The sequence below is a fragment of the Heterodontus francisci genome, chromosome 3 (assembly GCF_036365525.1).
Source record: "Heterodontus francisci isolate sHetFra1 chromosome 3, sHetFra1.hap1, whole genome shotgun sequence".
NCBI classification, from domain to species: Eukaryota; Metazoa; Chordata; class Chondrichthyes; order Heterodontiformes; family Heterodontidae; genus Heterodontus; species Heterodontus francisci.
In genome coordinates, this window is record NC_090373.1 from 157,609,298 (window position 1) to 157,627,574 (window position 18,277).

The window sequence follows — 18,277 nt, forward strand, 5'->3', positions numbered from 1 at the left end:
TAACCCAGAGACCCAGGGTATTGCTCTGGGGACATGGGTTTGACTCCCACCACAGCAGAAGGTGGAATTTGAATTCAATTAATAAATCTGGAATTTAAAGCTAGTCTAATGATGGCCAGGAAACCATTGTTGATTGTTGTAAAAACCCATCTGGTTCACCAACGTCATTTAGGGAAGGAAATTTGCTGTCCTTACCTGGTCTGGCCTACATGTGACTCCAGACCCACAACAATGTGGTTGACTCTTACATGCCCTCTGAAATGGCCTAGCAAGTTACTCAGTTCTATCTAACCACTACGAAGTTAATAAACAAAATAAAACTAGACCGACCACCCTGCATTGACCTAGGCACCGGGACTGACAACGACAATAGCAATGATGTCTTGTTGTAAATACTCTTTGCACATAAATGTGATTATTTGACAGATTTAATAAAACTAGAGCGTATAGCTATTAGGCTAACACTCAACAGTAAGAGTAAATTTTGTAATTATCAGTGCAAGTCTCCCCTTGCTATCGAAAAAAAAATCATGTTGGTCATTATTTGTACTGCAAAATGTAGTAAAGAGAGGTCTCATATGGCTTCACTCTAAGAATATTCCAAAGAACATTACTCTTAAGCTATATCAAATACAGAGTTAGCATCAGAATTTCACATTTCAGCATCTGGAATACTAGTGTGGAGCAGAAGACTTTGGCATAGCAATCTCGATCAAAAATCAAGAAAGATTGTAGAAGTTGTCAAAATATCTTGCAACAGTTTCCATACAGAACTGAAGACAAGAATGTTGCACTGCAAAGTATTAATAGTTCAGAGAACATTAAAAACTATCAGCAACCAAGCTCAAGTATTTAATTAGCAGGACTCCAGGTTGCTTTCCAGTGTCACAAATGCTTCATCACTTTTTACCTTGTATGAACTGGCATTTTTCCTGTTGTAGAGAATGAAAGTAACTACCAAAGTGACTGAAAATGATAGGTTTGGCTATGCCTGTAATAAATACAGAAAATGCTGGAAATACTCAGGTGAGGCAGCATTTGTGGAGAGAGAAGCAGAGTTAATGTTTTAGGTCAATGACCTTTCATCATCAACTTGAAATGTTAACTCTGTTTCTCTCTCCACGGATGCTGCCTGACCTGCTAAGTATTTCCAGAATTTCCTGTTTTTATTTCAAATTTCCAGCATCTGCAGCATTTGTATTGGGTATGCTTGCGCTGTTCAAGGAGTGATTACTTTGTACATGATACTCTAGCACCATCTAGTGGCATATATACATAAATACATACATGAGATAGAATGCACTTGTAAAGAGAAAAGGCAGTTTAGTTTTAGTTTAGAGATACAGTACTGAAACAGGCCCTTCGGCCCACCGAGTCTGTGCCGACCATCAACCACCCATTTATACTAATCCCATATTCCTACCACATCCCCACCTGTCCCTATATTTCCCTACCACCTACCTATACTAGGGGCAATTTATAATGGCCAATTAACCTATCAACCTGCAAGTCTTTGGCATGTGGGAGGAAACCGGAGCACCCGGAGGAAACCCACGCAGACACAGGGAGAACTTGCAAACTCCACACAGGCAGTACCCAGAATTGAACCCGGGTTGCTGGAGCTGTGAGGCTGCGGTGCGAACCACTGCACCACTGTGCCGCCCCTTTTTAAAAATAAATTCCTTCTCATCTCCATCTGAAATTCTCGACCTTCGCCCCCTAGCTCTGGATTCCACCTCGAGGGGAAACTTCCTCTCACCATCCCCCGGTCAAGCTCCCAGGTTGGATGTTAAGACTCAGCCACTCAGCCGGTTGTTTAACTTTAGGGCATATCACAGCCAAGGCCCCTAACAATCTCACCCATACAGTCCCACGAGAGGCAACTGCTTAGTAATCAAAAGTAGAAACACTAACCAATTTTCTTTCTCCCCACCTGAGGCCAGTTATTGCAATTTGCTCTTAGTTGACTTCAGCAAAACTGAAGTCAATGGGAATCAGGGGAAAAACTCTCCGCTGGTTGCAGTCATACCTAGCACAAAGGAAGATGGCTGTAGTTGTTGCAGGTCAATCTTCTGACCTCCAGGACATCACTGCAGGAGTTCCTCAGGGTGGTGTCCTAGGGCCCAACCCATCTTCAGCTGCTTCATCAATGACCTTCCTTCAATCATTAGGTCAGAAGTAGGGATGTTTGCTGATGAATGCACAATATTCAGCACCATTTGCAACTCCTCAGATACTGAAGCAGTCCGTGTAGAAATGCAGCAAGACCTGGACAATATCCAGCTTTGGGCTGATAAGTGGCAAGTAACATTCGCGCCACACAAGTGCCAGGCAATGACCATCTCCAACAAGATGGGTGGCACAGTGGCGCCGCAGCCTCACAGCTCCAGTGACCCGGGTTCAGTTCTGGGTACTGCCTGTGCAGAGTTTGCAAGCTCTCCCTGTGACTGTGTGGGTTTCCGCCGGGTGCTCCGGTTTCCTCCCACAGCCAAAGACTTGCAGGTTGATAGGTAAATTGGCCATTATAAATTGCCCCTAGTGTAGGTAGGGGAATGGTGGGGATGTGGTAGGGAATATGGGAATTAATGTAGGATTAGTATAAATGTGTGGTTATTGGTCAGCACAGACTCGGTGGGCCATAGGGCCTGTTTCAGTGCCGTATCTCTCAAAAAAAGAGAATCTAACCATCACTGACGCACAGTGGCAGCAGTGTGTACCATCTACAAGATGCACTGCAGAAATGCACCAAGGCTCCTTAGACAGCACCTTCCAAACCCGCGACCTCTACCAACTAGAAGGACAAGGGCAGCAAATACATGGGAACACCACCACCTGCAAGTTCCCCTCCAAGCCACACACCATCCTGACTTGGAACTATATCGTCATTCCTTCACTGGGTCAAAATCCTGGAACTCCTTTCCTAACAGCACTGTAGGTGTACCTACCCCACATGGACTGCAGCAGTTCAAGAAGGCAGCTCACCACCACCTTCTCAAGGGCAATTAGGGATGGGCATAAATGGTGGCCTGGCCAGCGACGCCCAGACTCCATGAATGAATTAAAAAGTACTGAGAGAGCACTGCACCGTCAGAGGCGCCATCCTTCAGATAAGACATGAAATCAACATCACTAAAACAAAAACATGATCAGGTCATTATCACGTTGTTGATGGTGGGAGAGCATGGGAACACCACCACCTGCACGTACGCCTCCAAGCCACACACCATCCTGACTTGGAACTCTATCACCGTTCCTTCACTGTCGCTGGGTCAAAATTCTGGAACTCCCTTCCTAACAGCACTGTTGGTGCACCTGCACCCCAAGGACTGCAGCGGTTCATGAAGGCAGCTCACCACCACCTTCTCAAGGGCAACTGGGTATGGGCAATAAACGATGGCATTGCCCACATCCCATGAATGAATAAATAAAGTAAATTAGCTGCCACATTTCCTACATCACAACAATGACTCCAACTCAGAAGCACTTCATTGGCTGTAAAGCGCTTTGGGACATCCTGAGGTTTTGAAAGGCACTAAATAAATGCAAGTTTGTCTTTCTTTAAATCTTCAAATAGTACCCAGGAATTTTGAAATTGGAAGACATCGCTTTCAAGTCAGGGCACAGAAAGCAGCTTAAGATGTTTTACTATGTTAAAGGTACTATATAAATGCAAGTAGTTATTGTGAAAGAGGAGTGAAATTGATCCTGCAAAATTCGAACAGTTGACAAGTATTATGCCACTGCCTTAAGATGCTAGCTCAACTAGTTAAGGGCCTTACACCAACTTGAACCTGTCTTTTTCTTTGAGATGTTGACTGACCAACTGTGTATTTACAGCATTCTTAGAATTTTCTGTGGCACTGCTCATGGACAAAAGAAAAATTTGCCTTGCTCCCTTTTGCACTAATTTTGTCTCTGCTCATCTCTCACTTGCTACTTCTTTCTCTCTCATCTTCCTACCAGGCTTCCATTCTCTTCCCCTCTGTGATTCTCACTTTCTCTCATTATGATATGTTTGTCTCAGATTTGTCCTCTCTTTCTGCAGTTATATATAATAAAATTCCCTTATAAATAAATCTTAGCTTGCCATGGTGCAGTTAGGATTTACTGTGATCACAGCTGCTGCAAAGATTTTTTTCAACAAAATCCACAAATGTTACTTCGCCTGAATTCAGGAATATTTCCTCTAATCACCTTGGGTAATTGTGTATCAAATGAGCCTTTCTTTACTCCTTTTCTGTGAAAAACGAATGTCCAGACTGATGTGCTAAAAGTCCATGCTCACCCAATGTAGGTATGTCAATCTCTAAGTATTTGAAATCAGAATGAAAGCATTGTCAAAATTTGCTGGGGCTCAGGGACCTGCCCAAATGCTCCAGTGTTACCAAGAGCCCTGGGCCACACTTGGATTTAAAAAATTTTTAGAAGCAAAATAATACAACTGATCTAACTGTAATCATCTAATATCTCCTTCAATAATTGTTGGATTGAGTTGCTGCACAGGAAAATTATAACATTTCTGGTCTGCTCAGGTTTTGATAACATTTGCTAATTCAGAGATCTTCCCACGCATTCTGTCACTGCATGGCATACTTCAAACTGACTTTGAGAAAACACACTTCAAAACCCTGTCCACTTCCTCCAAATTTTTATTTTACTTTTTCTACATTTACTTTAACAAAGGTGTTTTGTTAACAAATTCCATTTGTTATCTGACACTGAGAATTATTTAGCAAATGTTGCCCAATCGTGGAATCACATCTAATGTTGGACACTGTGTGTTGAGTTTTGCGAGCACAGGCTGGTTGGATACAGCCTGTACCTTGCCCGTTGCGAACAGCAGAAGGGACATGTTGTTTAATACGTTCCACCAGTCTTTGGGACGTACAGCCTATATACCTAGCAGAACACTGGCGTTGAAATTTATATATCACATTACTCATTTGTGTGATAGGCAGGAGGTCTTTTTGGCTTGACGGCAGCATCCTGTTAGTGGCGAACACCACACGTGTTGCTACAGCATAGTAGCTGCGTGAAACAGCTAGTTTTACCTGTTGCTCAAATCTTTGGAACTCAAAAACTCAAAGCAGTGTCCAACATTAGATGTGATTCCGCGATTGGACAACATTTGCTAAACAATCCTCAGTGTGCGAAGAATTATGCTGACAACCTATTTAAGATTACTGGAAGCTACATATATTAACGTTTTGAAGTATGCCATGCAGTGACAGAATGCATGGGAAGACCTCTGAATTAGCAAAGGTTATCAAAACCTGAGCAGACCAGAAATGTTATAATTTTCCTGTGTAGCAACTCAATCCACCAATTATTGAAGGCCCTGTTTTTTGCAGACAGAAAGAAAATGTACAAACATTGTGGCTACTTCAGGTAAACAAAATAATTGACAGCCATTCGCTGGTTCATTCCTTAGGGCAATGCCTCGACCAGAGTCAAGCTGCCTGTTTTAAATTTCAAACAAAGCTTGGCAGTTAACTGTCAGTCATCGTGAATTGGTGCATTCTCAATGGCAACGCCTCTACCAATCAAGAGTTCACTTGCTAACCAATCAGCACTCTCTTCTCATGCAGTATAAATTGCGGTTTTCCCTTACATTGGTATTCTCGCAGATTGTACTGATGAGTGCAAGACGAAAAGCTTCCACAACATGTTTTTATTTTCAGCAATACTCAATATTGAATCTATTAATTTTTTCTCCATTAGATTTATAATTTCAGGTATGTAATTTAGCATCCCTAGTCTCCCAGTGCAGTATCAAATAATGTTCATAGAAGATACTGCATCATTTACTTGCATTACACTGAATTTAGAACAGTTAGAGCAAAAGTACACAAAGTACATATTACAATCTTATCGTATTTATAATTACTTACATTACACAGAATTAGAGTTTCCAATATATGCCCACGTTTTAAGGCAACTGAGGTTCTGATAGAAAGAAGTCATTTAAATAAAATCTATTTTCTACAAAGCAACAGGCTATTCGGCCCAACTGATTTAGTTTAGTTTAGAGATACAGCACCGAAACAGGCCCTTCGGCCCACCGAGTCTGAGCCGACCATCAAACACCCATTTATACTAATCCTACACTAATCCCATATTCCTACCACATCCCCAACCTGTCCCTATATTTCCCTACCACCTACCTATACTAGGGGCAATTTATAATGGCCAATTTACCTACCAACCAGCAAGTCTTTTGGCTGTGGGAGGAAACCGGAGCACCCGGCATTTTTGCTCCACATGAGTTTCCTCTTCATCTAACCCTATCAGCATAACCTTCGAGCCTTTTTTCGCATCATGCGCTTATCGAGTATCGCCTTAAATGCTATTCACCTCAACTACTCCTTGTGGTAGGGCGCTCTGCAACTCGATCTCAAAATTATTGAGGTAACAAATTAATAGAAACATAGAAAAAAATAGGAGGAGTAGGCCACTCGGCCCTTTGAGCCTGCACCGCCATTCAATACAATCATGGCTGATCATCCAAACTCAGTACCCTGTTCCCGCTTTCTTCCTGTATCCCTTGATCCCTTTAGCCTCAAGAACTATATCTAACTCTTTCTTGAATATATTTAATGATTTGGCCTCAACTGCTTTCTGTGGTAGAAAATTCCACAGGTTCACCACTCTCTAGGTGAAGAAAACTCTCAGTCCTAAATGGCTTACCCCTTATCCTGTGACCCCTGGTCCTGGACTCCCCTGCTATCAGGAACATCCTTCCTGCACCTAGTCTGTCTAGTCCTGTTAGAATTTTGTAGATTTCTATGAGATCCCCTCTCATTCTTCTAAACTCTAGCGAATACAAGCCTAATCGACTCAATCTCTCTTCATACGTCAGCCCTGCTATCCCAGGAATCAATCTGGTGAACCTTCGCTGTACTCCCTCCATGGCAAGAACATCCTTCCTCAGATAAGGAGACCAAAACTGCACACAATACTCCAGATGTAGTTTCACCAAGACCTTGTATAATTGTAGCAAGACATCCTTGCTCCTGTACTCGAATCCTCTCGCTATGAAGGCCATTTGCCTTCTTAACTGCCTGCTGCACCTGCATGCTTACTTTCAGCAGCTGATGCACAAAGACAACCAGGTCCCACTGCAACTCCCCCTTTCCCAATCTATCACCATTCAGATAATAATCTGTCTTTCTGTTTTTGCCTCCAAAGTGGATAACCTCACATTTATCCACATTATACTGCACCTGCCATGTATTTGCCCACTCACTCAACCTGTCCAAATCACACTGGAGCTTCTCTGTATCCTCCTCACAACTCACATTCCCACCCAGCTTTGTGTCGTTTGAAAACTTGGATATATTACATTTAAATCCCTCATCTATATCATTAATATATATTGTGAATAGCTGGGGTCTTAGCACTGATTCCTGCGGGACCACACTAGTCACTGCGTGCCATGTGGAAAAAGTACAGTTTATTCTTACTCTTTATTTCCTGTCTGCCAACCAGTTCTCTATCCATGTCAGTACCTTATCCCCAATCCCATGTGCTTTAATTTTGCACATTAATCTCTTTTGTTTCTAGATGATTAGATGAACAGGGGAAAAAAAGCTGTAGAACACAAATTCACCTTTTATCAAGGGGGCAAGAGAGAATAGGGGAGAGATTCCAGAGCCCTGCAGTTCACATCCTTATCTGTAATATGTCCCGCTCACTTATCTAGTTCCAACCTCACCAAGCTCCAGTTGAGGAATTATATGGGGAGCAACTAAAAGTACGTAGCACTTTCAGTAATGGGTCACGATGGTAGCATAGACTGCAGACACTTAGACATCAATCTGCTTCAGATATTTTTTAAACAAATATTTACTACAGACTCATTTACACGATAGACTAGTATAACTGGGTAACCAAGATTAGAAATAATAATGCAGGAACTTTCCAGTCCCCAATATTAATGAATTTTGATCATGTTACGTCAATGTACCCAAGATAAAATATCATTACAACAGCAATCTTTTAAAATATTGGGAGCAATTTCAGCACCTAAGTAAAAGTTCAAATGTACTCATCTTCTAAGCAGACTTACTAAGTACAAATTAACTGCCAGTTGCTGATTTTTTTTTAAAAAGCCATCTCAAGCATATTTTCTAGTGAATTATATATATTTTAATAGAGTACAAAATATCCAACAAAGAAGCTGCATCAATGGCAGAGACACCAAACAGCCAACCACCATTGTAAAATATACAATGGAGAAGTGATATATGAAGCAAACAGAAACTCACCACTTCAGAGGTACTCCTTCGTATTCAAACCACATCTCTCCCACATCCTCTTGTCTCATAACTTTCTGGAAGTGCTTTTTAGCTTTGTCAGTGACCAGCATCAAATAACTGACTCTCGGTAAAAGCAGCTGAAAAGAAATTGTGCAAGTTAGCACACTGCTAGGCGTCAAAAAGTGGTACTGGTCTGAGGGGTTTTTATTGTGGGGGCTGGGGTATTTCTGTAGAAATGGCCAGTCAGTAAAATTTCTAACATACCATACCCAATTAGTGCCCTTGACATTGAAAACTACCAAACTCTACCTTTTACTTAGAAGTGATCAAACCTTTTTTAAACTAGGGTTAAAACAAAAATTCAACATACCAGGTATCTGAAACACTAATATTTTTTGCTGATGCCAATTTTTAAAAAAATCTAAAAAAAAACCTGAACTTTCTACTGTGTAAGTGGGTGTCTCTCTTCTCCCGATCCCTAAACTAATCCCTCCTAAGTCACATATGTTAAGTGTTGCTCTTTGTGGCGGTAAGGATGTAAATCAGTATGGTTTCATAAAAGCTCACTATCCAATTTTCTCACCCTCCTTTTGGGAAGTGCCTGGCATCCAACTCAGCACCATCAGCACTTGTAATGTCCTTAAATTATTTTGAGAGCAATCTCAATATATTGATTTATGTTGTGACTGTATAGATAGACACAAATCTTGCTATAACTTTTTTCAGATGTTTCTGCACTGGAGGCATTCATTATTGCAGCATGTTTCAATTCTCAGTATCATAAAATGATACAACACAGGAGGTGTTTTTGGCCCATGGTGCCTGTGTGTCGCTTTTGAAACAGCTACCCACGTAATCCCATTCGAACAAAGAACAGTACAGCACAGGAACAGGCCATTCGGCCCTCCAAGCCTGCGCCGATCTTGATACCTGTCTAAACGAAAACCTTCTGCACTTCTGGGGACCGTATCCCTCTATTCCCATCCTATTCATGTATTTGTCAAGATGCCTCTTAAACGTCGCTATCGTACCTGCTTCCACCACCTCCCCCAGCAGCAAGTTCCAGGCGCTCACCACCCTCTGTATAAAGAACTTGCCTCGCACATCCCCTCTAAACTTTGCCCCTCACACCTTAAACCTATGTCTCCTAGTAACGGACTCTTCCACCCTGGGAAAAAGCTTCTGACTATCCACTCTGTCCATGCCAGTCATAGCTTTGTAAACCTGTCGCCCCTCCACCTCCGTCGTTCCAGTGAAAACAATCTGAGTTTATCCAACCTCTCCTCACAGCTAATGCCCTCCAGACCAGGCAACATCCTGGTAAACCTCCTCTGTACCCTCTCCAAAGCCTCCACATCCTTCTGGTAGTGTGGCGACCAGAATTGCACGCAATATTCTAAGTGTGGCCTAACTAAAGTTCTGTACAGCTGCAGCATGACTTGCCAATTTTTATACTCTATGCCCCGACCGATGAAGGCAACCATGCCGTATGCCTTCTTGACTACCTTTTCTACCTGCGTTGCCACTTTGTGACCTGTGGACCTGTCTGCCCAGATCTCTCTGCCTGTCAATACTCCTAAGGGTTCTGCCATTTACTGTATACCTCCCACCTGCATTAGACCTTCCAAAATGCATTACCTCACATTTGTCCGGATTAAACTCCATCTGCCATTTCTCCGCCCAAGTCTCCAACCGATCTATATCCTGCTGTATCCTCTGACAATCCTCATCACTATCCGCAACTCCACCAACCTTTATGTCATCCGCAAACTTACTAATCAGACCAGCTACATTTTCCTACAAATCATTTATATATACTACAAACAGCAAAGTTCCCAGCACTGATCCCTGCGGAACACCCCTAGTCACAACCTTCCATTCAGAAAAACACCCATCCACTGCTACCCTCTATCTTCTATGACCGAGCCAGTTCTGTATCCATCTTGCCAGCTCACCTCTGATCCCGTGTGACTTCACCTTTTGTACCAGTCTGCCATGAGGGACCTTGTCAAAGGTTTTACTGAAGTCCATATAGATAACATCCACTGCCCTTCCTTCATCAATCATCTTTGTCACTTCCTCAAAAAACTCAATCAAATTAGTGAGACACGACCTCCCCTTCACAAAACTATGCTGCCTCTTGCTAATAAGTTCATTTGTTTCCAAATGGGAGTAAATCCTGTCCCGAAGAATCCTCTCTAATAATTTCCCTTTCCCCAAAACCTTGAAAACGTTCCCCTTTTAAGTACTTATCCAACTGCCTTTTGCAAGTTATTATTCAATCTGCTTCCACCACCCTTTCAGGCAGTGCATTCCAGATCATAACTCAGTGTAAAAAAAAAAATTCTCATCTTGCCTCTGATTCTTTTGCCAGATACCATAAATCTGTGACCTCTGGTTACCAACCCTTCTGCCACTAGAAACAGTTTCCCCTTACTTTATCAAAACTCATGATTTTAAACACCTCAATTAAATCTTTCAACTTTCTCTGCTTTAAGGAGAACAACCCAAGCTTCTCTAGTTCCTCTCACATAAAGGAAATCCCACATCCATGGCACCATTCTAGTAAATCTCCTCTGCAGCCTCCCTAAGGCCGGGACATCCTTTCAGAAGTGTGTTGCCTAGAATTGGATATAATGCTTCAGCTGGGACCCAACCGGTGTTCTAAAAAGGTTCGGCATAAACGCCTATGGCTCTTGCAAGCCAACACTGGACTAGATACAGTAGAGTTCTAGGATTCTCATCCCACAAACCATCAAAGTGTTCGTCAGTCCACCCTTTAAATTGGAGTCTCTGACATGCATGAGCAGGTCCACCAGCCTGCCGACAATTCATTTGAGTTCCAAGTGAAGATTCAGGGTCCCAATCTTCCATCTGTGCTGGTAAAAGACCAGCCTTGTACCATTCTTTTATTTTCTTTGGTGAAGAATGGGTAGGGAGAGAGAGACAGACCGACAGAAAAAATTAAGATAAAGGTAAATGAGAAGATAACAGAAATAAAGATGAAAAAATGGTGAGAAATGCTGTCATAACTACATTGCAACAGTTGAAGTGGGAATCATGTTTTCATGGGGAGCTGGCTGTGAACAGGGAGATCAGTCACAGTTCAAACCAGAAAAGTCCATATATATTTTTAATATTTATTTGAAATATGAGTGGCCACTTCAAATTTTGTTTACTATAACCAGATGATGGTCATGGCCTTTCATTACTCTCAGGAGACACATACGTTTTAATTCCAAAGCAGATTTATAAATCACTGAACAGACTGATTTGCTTTACCCTGACAATCAAATAAGCAGAAAGGAAAATTAGTTTTTGTTGAGCAGCTGGTAGAGTTCAGGAACCCATAAAGTTAATAATCAGCTTGGTTCAACAACGGAAAACATATTTTTTTAGGAATATTAGGAACAGACATCAGCCATTCAACCTCATGTATAAGTTCCGGACTCCATATTACTAAAAATAACTAAACCAGATTTAGCAATTTTTTTTTGCTTGGAGTTTTTAAAATTGAAACTTGCTGGATTGATTTTCTGCTCTTAATAAACATGAATTGTAGTTTATTGCTTAAATCACAGTCTGATAAGATTGTTTTCCATTATCTGAAAGCCGGAGCAACAAGAATTGTGACAACTTACATTTATCCAGCACTGAATCATCATTAAAATGTCCCAAGGTGCTTCACAGGAGCATTATAAAATGATAACTTGTATTTATACAGCGACTTTAATGTAATAAAACTTCCCAAGGGTCTTCACAGAGGCATTATAAAACAAAATTTCAGACCGAGCTATATAAGGAGATATTAGAGCAGATGACCAAAAGTTTAGTTCGAGAGACAGGTTTTAAGGAGCATCTTAAAGGAGGAAAGAGAGGTAAAGAGGCAGAGAAGCTTAAGGAAAGAATCCTACAGCTTAGGGCCTAGATAGTTAAAGGCCTGGCTGTCAATGGTGCAGCAATTAAAATCAGGGACGTGCATTTACTTCAGAGGGCTGTGGAACTAGAGGACATTACAAAGAAAGGGAAGGTTGAGGCCATTTGAAAACAAGGGTGAGAATTTTAAAACTGACGCAAGCTTAACCAGGAGGCAATATAGGTCAGCGAGCACAGGGGTGATAGGTGAACAGGACTGGATACGAATTAGGAGACAGGTAGCAGAGTTTTGGATGATCTCAAGTTTCCAGAGGGTAGAATGGCCAGGAGTGCACTGGAATAGTCAAATCTAGAGGCAAAAAAGGCACAGATGAGTGATGGTGCGTGGTCAGAAGCTCATCTCAGTGCCAATATTGACTACACCTGGAAAGTAATTCATTGGCTGTGAAGTGTTTTGATTTGTTGATAACACGAAAGGTGTTACATATATACACACAGGTGTTTTCTTTCAACTCTGAGCTAAGTGTACTAACAAGGATTTCTGTTCAAATACCTGGGAAATGCATTTTCAGATAGCGTATAAATTCAAGAAGCCAGTTTGTAGGGAGTAAGAGCCTGCTTATAGAAGCGGTCTTTGGCACTGAGTGCATGAGACATATTGGGAGGCCAAGAATGTAACACTCATTGTTGAAGTTAAAAAGCAGTCAAATAAATGCAAGGATCATTATTCACTTGCTGCCCACCCAGCTTGTGTACTTTAATCATCAAAATTGTGATAGTTATTTTTCAGTTATCAAACAACTTCTGGCACATTGCTATAAATTCCCATTTTTGGTGAGGCCCTGCCCATCTTTTGTCAGGCCTCTTCTGTTCTCTTCCACCCGCAGATCATTATCCACCTACACCCTTAACTCGTCCTTAGCTTTGCTGAAATGCTTATCCCTCAAGGAACAGTTTCTTCAAGGCTCGCCTTGACAACGACACCCAGCCTCCCTTCACAAGCTCCAACTTATCTAGAACTCAGTGACTTGTTTTCTATCCTGAAGAAAGTCCCACATACCATTCACTTCGAACCTAAAATTCAGACCCATCCCCCAACATATGAATGTCAAAAGCTATGATCATGTTCCACCTTGTTTGCAAAAGTATCTCCAGCCCAAAGTGCCAAACCAATACCCTTTCTTCCAAATCTGATGCATTAGCTATCTTCCTCCTCCCTTCTCCCACTCACTCCAGAGGTCTCTCCCTTAAACTTCTCTGACCTGGTGCTTCACCTCCTTCCTGAAAAATCACAGCTCTTCAACCATGCTTTGTTACCTCCCTTCTGCTTAATGGCCACTGATGCCCCTGTGAAGCACTGTGTTCATTTTGTTACATAAAAGCAAGTTGTTGGAGGCGACAGGTGATTAGCATTTCCTGCAGTTACTGGAATACTTGATAGGTCCAATAATAACTGAAGAATATATCACTCAGAGCAGCCACATCGGTAAAAATTTTATCCCGAACTGGAAGTAAAGCATGCAGGCAGTCCGCTACAAACTATATAATGGGTACGCTAACATTTTTGCGTTTTGATGCAGGGTGGCAATTAAACTAAAAGCAAAATACTGCGGATGCTGGAAATCTGAAACAAAAACAAGAAATGCTGGAACCACTCAGCAGGTCTGGCAGCATCCGCGGAAAGAGAAGCAGAGCCAACGCCCCGGACCAGCGACCTCTCTTCCTGCTTCTCTTTCCGCGGATGCTGCCAGACCTGCTGAGTGGTTCCAGCATTTCTTGTTTTTGCTGGCAATTAAACTATGTGGGTGACTTGCAACTGTAAATCTCACACCTAGGATTTACTCAACGGTAACATTTTAGCTTCAGCCCAAGGGTGTCAGAGTTATACAGCACAGAAACAGGCCCTTCGGCCCATCGTGTCTGTGCCAGCCATCAAGCACCTAACTATTCCAATCCCATTTTCCAGCACTTGGCCCATAGCCTTGTATGCTATGATGTTTCAAGTGCTCATCTGAATACTTCTTAAATGTTGTGAGGGTTCCTGCCTCTACCACCCCTTTAGGCAATGCGTTCCAGATTCCAACCATCCTCTGGGTGAAAAATGTTTCCTCAAATCCCCTCTAAACCTTCTTCCCCTTACCTTAAATCTATGCCCCCTGGTTATTGACCCCTCTGCTAAAGGAAAAAGTCTCTTCCGATCTAACCTATCAATGCCCCTCATAATTTTGTATACCTCAATCATGTCCCCCCTCAGCCTTCTCTGCTCTAAGGAAAACAACACTAGCCTTTTCCATCTCTCTTCATAGCTGAAATGCTCCATCCCAGGCAACATCCTGGTGAATCTTCTCTGCACCCTCTCCAGTGCAATCACATCCTTCCTATTGTGTGGTGCCCAGAACTGTACACAATACTCCAGCTGTGGCCTAATTCACATTTTATACAGCTCCATCATAACCTCCCTGCTTTTATATTCTATGCCTCGGCTAATAAAGACAAGTATCCCATATGCCTTCCTAACCACCTTATCTACCTGTGCCGCTGCCTTCAGTGATCTAAGGACAAGTACACCAAGGTCCCTCTGACCATCTGAACTTCCTAGGGTCCTACCGTCCATTGTATGTTTCCTTGCCTTATTAGTACTCCCAAAATGCATCACCTCACACTTCTCAGGATTAAATTCCATTTGCCACTGCTCCGACAATCTTACCAGCCCATCTATATCATCTTGTGATCGAAGACTTTCCTCCTCACTATTTACGACACCACCAATTTTGGTGCCATCTGTGAACTTACGGATCATACCTCCTATATTCACGTCTAAATCATTAATGGACACTACAAACAGCAAGGGTCCCAGCACCGATCCCTGTGGTACACCACTGGTCACAGGCTTCCACTTGCAAAAACAACCCGTGACCATCACCCTCTGCCTCCTGCAACTAAGCCAATTTTGGATCCAATTTGCCAAATTGCCCTGGATCCCATGGGCTCTTACCTTCTTAACCAATCTCCCATGTGAGACCTTATCAAATGCCTTACTGAAGTCCATGTAGACTGCATCAACTGCCTGACCCTCATTTACACATCTAGTCACCTCCTCGAAAAATTCAATCAAGTTAGTTAGACACGATCTCCCCCTCACAAAGCCATGCTGACTATCCCTGATTAATCCCTGCCTCTCCAAGTGGAGATTAATCCCGTCCTTCAGAATTTTTTCCAATAGTTTCCCAACCACTGATGTAGCCGGTAATTACCTGGTCTATCCCTGCTACCCTTCTTGAATAATGGTACCACATTCGCTACGTCCAGTCTTCTGGCACCTCTCCCATGGCCAGAGAGGATCTGAAAGTTTGTGTCAGAGCCCCTGCTATCTCCTCCCTTGCCTCACATAACAGCCTGGGATACATCTCATCTGGGCCTGGGGATTTATCCACTTTTAAGCCCGCTAAAACATCTAATACTTCCTCCCTTTCAATGCTAATATGTCCAAGTATATCATAATTCCCCTCCCTGATTTCTACACCTACATCGTCCTTCTCCATAGTGAACACAGACGAAAATTAATCATTTAAAACCTCACCTATGTCCTCTGGCTCCACACACAGATTGCCACTTTGAACCCTAATTGGCCCCACTCTTTCCCTGGTTATCCTCTTGCCCTTAATATACTTATAAAATGCCTTAAGATTTTCCTTTATCTTGCCCAATGTTTTTTCATGCCCCCTCTTCATTCTCCTAATTACTTTCAGTACCCCCCAGCACTTTCTATATTCCTCTAGTGCCTCCGCGGTTTTCAGCGCTCTGAATCTGCCATAAGCCTCCTTTTTTTTCCTGATCCAATACTCTATATCTCATGACATCCAGTATTCCCTGGACTTCTTGTTCCTACCCTTCACCTTAACGGGTACATGTTGGCTCTGAACCCTCACTATTTCCTCTTTGAATGACTCCCACTGGGTTGATGTAGACTTTCCTACAAGTAGCTGCTCCTAGTCCACTTTGGCCAGATCCTGTTTCATCAGATTGAAATTGGCCTTCCCCCAATTCGGTACTCTTATTTCTAGCCCGTCTTTGTCCTTTTCCAAAACTACCTTAAATCTTAGAGTTATGGTCACTATCCCCGAAATGCTCCCCCACTGACACTTCTACCACTTGTCCGGCTTCATTCCCTAGGATTAGGTCTAGCACTGCTCCTTCTCTTGTAGGACTTTCTATATACTGGCTCAAAAAGCTCTTCTGTGTGCATTTTAAGAATTCCTCCCCCTTTAAGCCTTTTGCACTAAGACTATCCCAGTTGATATTAGGTAAGCTGAAATCCCCTATTACCCTATTATTTTTACACCTCTCTGAGATTTGCCTACATATCTGCTCCTCTATCTCTCCCTGACTGTTTGGAGGCCTGTAGTACACTCCCAGCCAAGTGATTGCCTCCTTTTTGTTTTTAAGTTCTACCCATATGGCCTCATTTGAGGAACCTTCTAAGATATCATCCCTCCCTTACTACAGTAATTGACTCCTTGATCAACAGTGCAATACCACCCCCTCCCCTGTCACGCCTGAAGATTCTATATCCTAGAATACTGAGTTTCCAGTCCTGCCCCTCCCTCAACCATGTCTCTGTGATAGCAATAATATCATAATCCCATGTGCTAATCAATGCCCTTAATTCATCTGCTTTATTAGTAAGACTCCTTGCGCAGTGGTTAGCACCGCAGCCTCACAGCTCCAGCGACCCGGGTTCAGTTCTGGGTACTGCCTGTGCGGAGTTTGCAAGTACTCCCTGTGACCGTGTGGGTTTCCGCCGGGTGCTCCAGTTTCCTCCCACAGCCAAAGACTTTTTTTTTTAGAATTAGAACATTACAGCGCAGTACAGGCCCTCGATGTTGCGCCGACCTGTGAAACCATCTGACCTACACTATTCCATTTTCATCCATATGTCTATCCAATGACCACTTAAATGCCCTTAAAGTTGGCGAGTCTACTACTGTTGCAGGCAGGGCGTTCCACGCCCCTACTACTCTCTGAGTAAAGAAACTACCTCTGACATCTGTCCTATATCTATCACCCCTCAACTTAAAGCCATGTCCCCTCGTGTTTGCCATCACCATCCGAGGAAAAAGACTCTCACTATCCACCCTATCTAACCCTCTGATTATCTTATATGTCTCTATTAAGTCACCTCTCCTCCTCCTTCTCTCCAACGAAAACAACCTCAAGGTTGGTAAGTAAATTGGCCATTGTAAATTGCCCCTAGTGTAGGTCGGTGGTAGGAGAATTGAGGGAAGATGGGGATGTGGTAGGGAATATGGGATTAATTTCGGAGTAGTATAAATGGGTGGTTGATGGTCGGCACAGACTCGGTGGGCCAAAGGGCTGTTTCAGTGCTGTATCTCTCTATGACTATAAAATAAATGCAATCCAGCCTTACATTTTTCACATGCCTTAACAGGTCTACATTTGCTTTGCCTTCCAGAATGACAGAGTTTCTCTTCTATATTTGACTGTGCATCACCCCCTACTGCACCTCCACTCTGTACCCCATTCCACTGCCAAATTAGTTTAAACCCCACCCGCCCCCCAACTACAGCACTAGCAAACCTCCTAGCAAGGATGTTGGTCCCATTCTGGTTCAGGTCCCACCTTTGCCAGAAACAGACCCAGTGGTCCAAGAAACTAAAGCCCTCCCTCCTGCACCATCTCCTCAGCCATGCATTCATCTGCTCTATCCTCCTATTCCTATACTCACTAGCATGTGGCACCAGGAGTAATCCAGAGATTACAATCTTTGAGGTCCTGCTTTTTAATCTGCTACCTAGCTCCCTAAATTCTTGTTGCAGGACCTCATCTCTTTTTCTACCTATGTCATTGGTACCAACGTGTACCACAACCTCTGACTGCTCACCCTCTCCCTTCAGAATGTCCTGCAGCCGCTCTGTGACATCCTTGATCCTAGCACCAAGGAGGCAACATACCATCCTGGAGTCATGTTTGCGGCCACAGAAATGCCTATCTGCACCCCTTACGATAGAATCCCCTATCACTATTGCTCTTCTACCCCTTTTCCTACCCTGCTGTGCAGCAGAGCCATCCGTGGTGCCACAAATTTGGCTGTTGCTGCTTTCCCCTGGGAGGCCACCGCCCCC

The 18,277-nt window shown here is 43.0% G+C and overlaps 1 protein-coding gene across 3 annotated transcripts in view; it reads right to left on the bottom strand.

Annotated features, from left to right (window-relative positions):
• atg5 (ATG5 autophagy related 5 homolog (S. cerevisiae)) overlaps positions 1-18,277 on the bottom strand; it is a 289,336-nt gene that overhangs the window by 248,330 nt on the left and 22,729 nt on the right. For all 3 annotated transcript variants that reach the window (XM_068027020.1, XM_068027007.1, XM_068027015.1), the window contains exon 3: positions 8,268-8,395. In XM_068027020.1, coding sequence (XP_067883121.1) covers positions 8,268-8,395 — 128 coding nt within the window. The remainder of the gene's footprint in view (positions 1-8,267; positions 8,396-18,277) is intronic.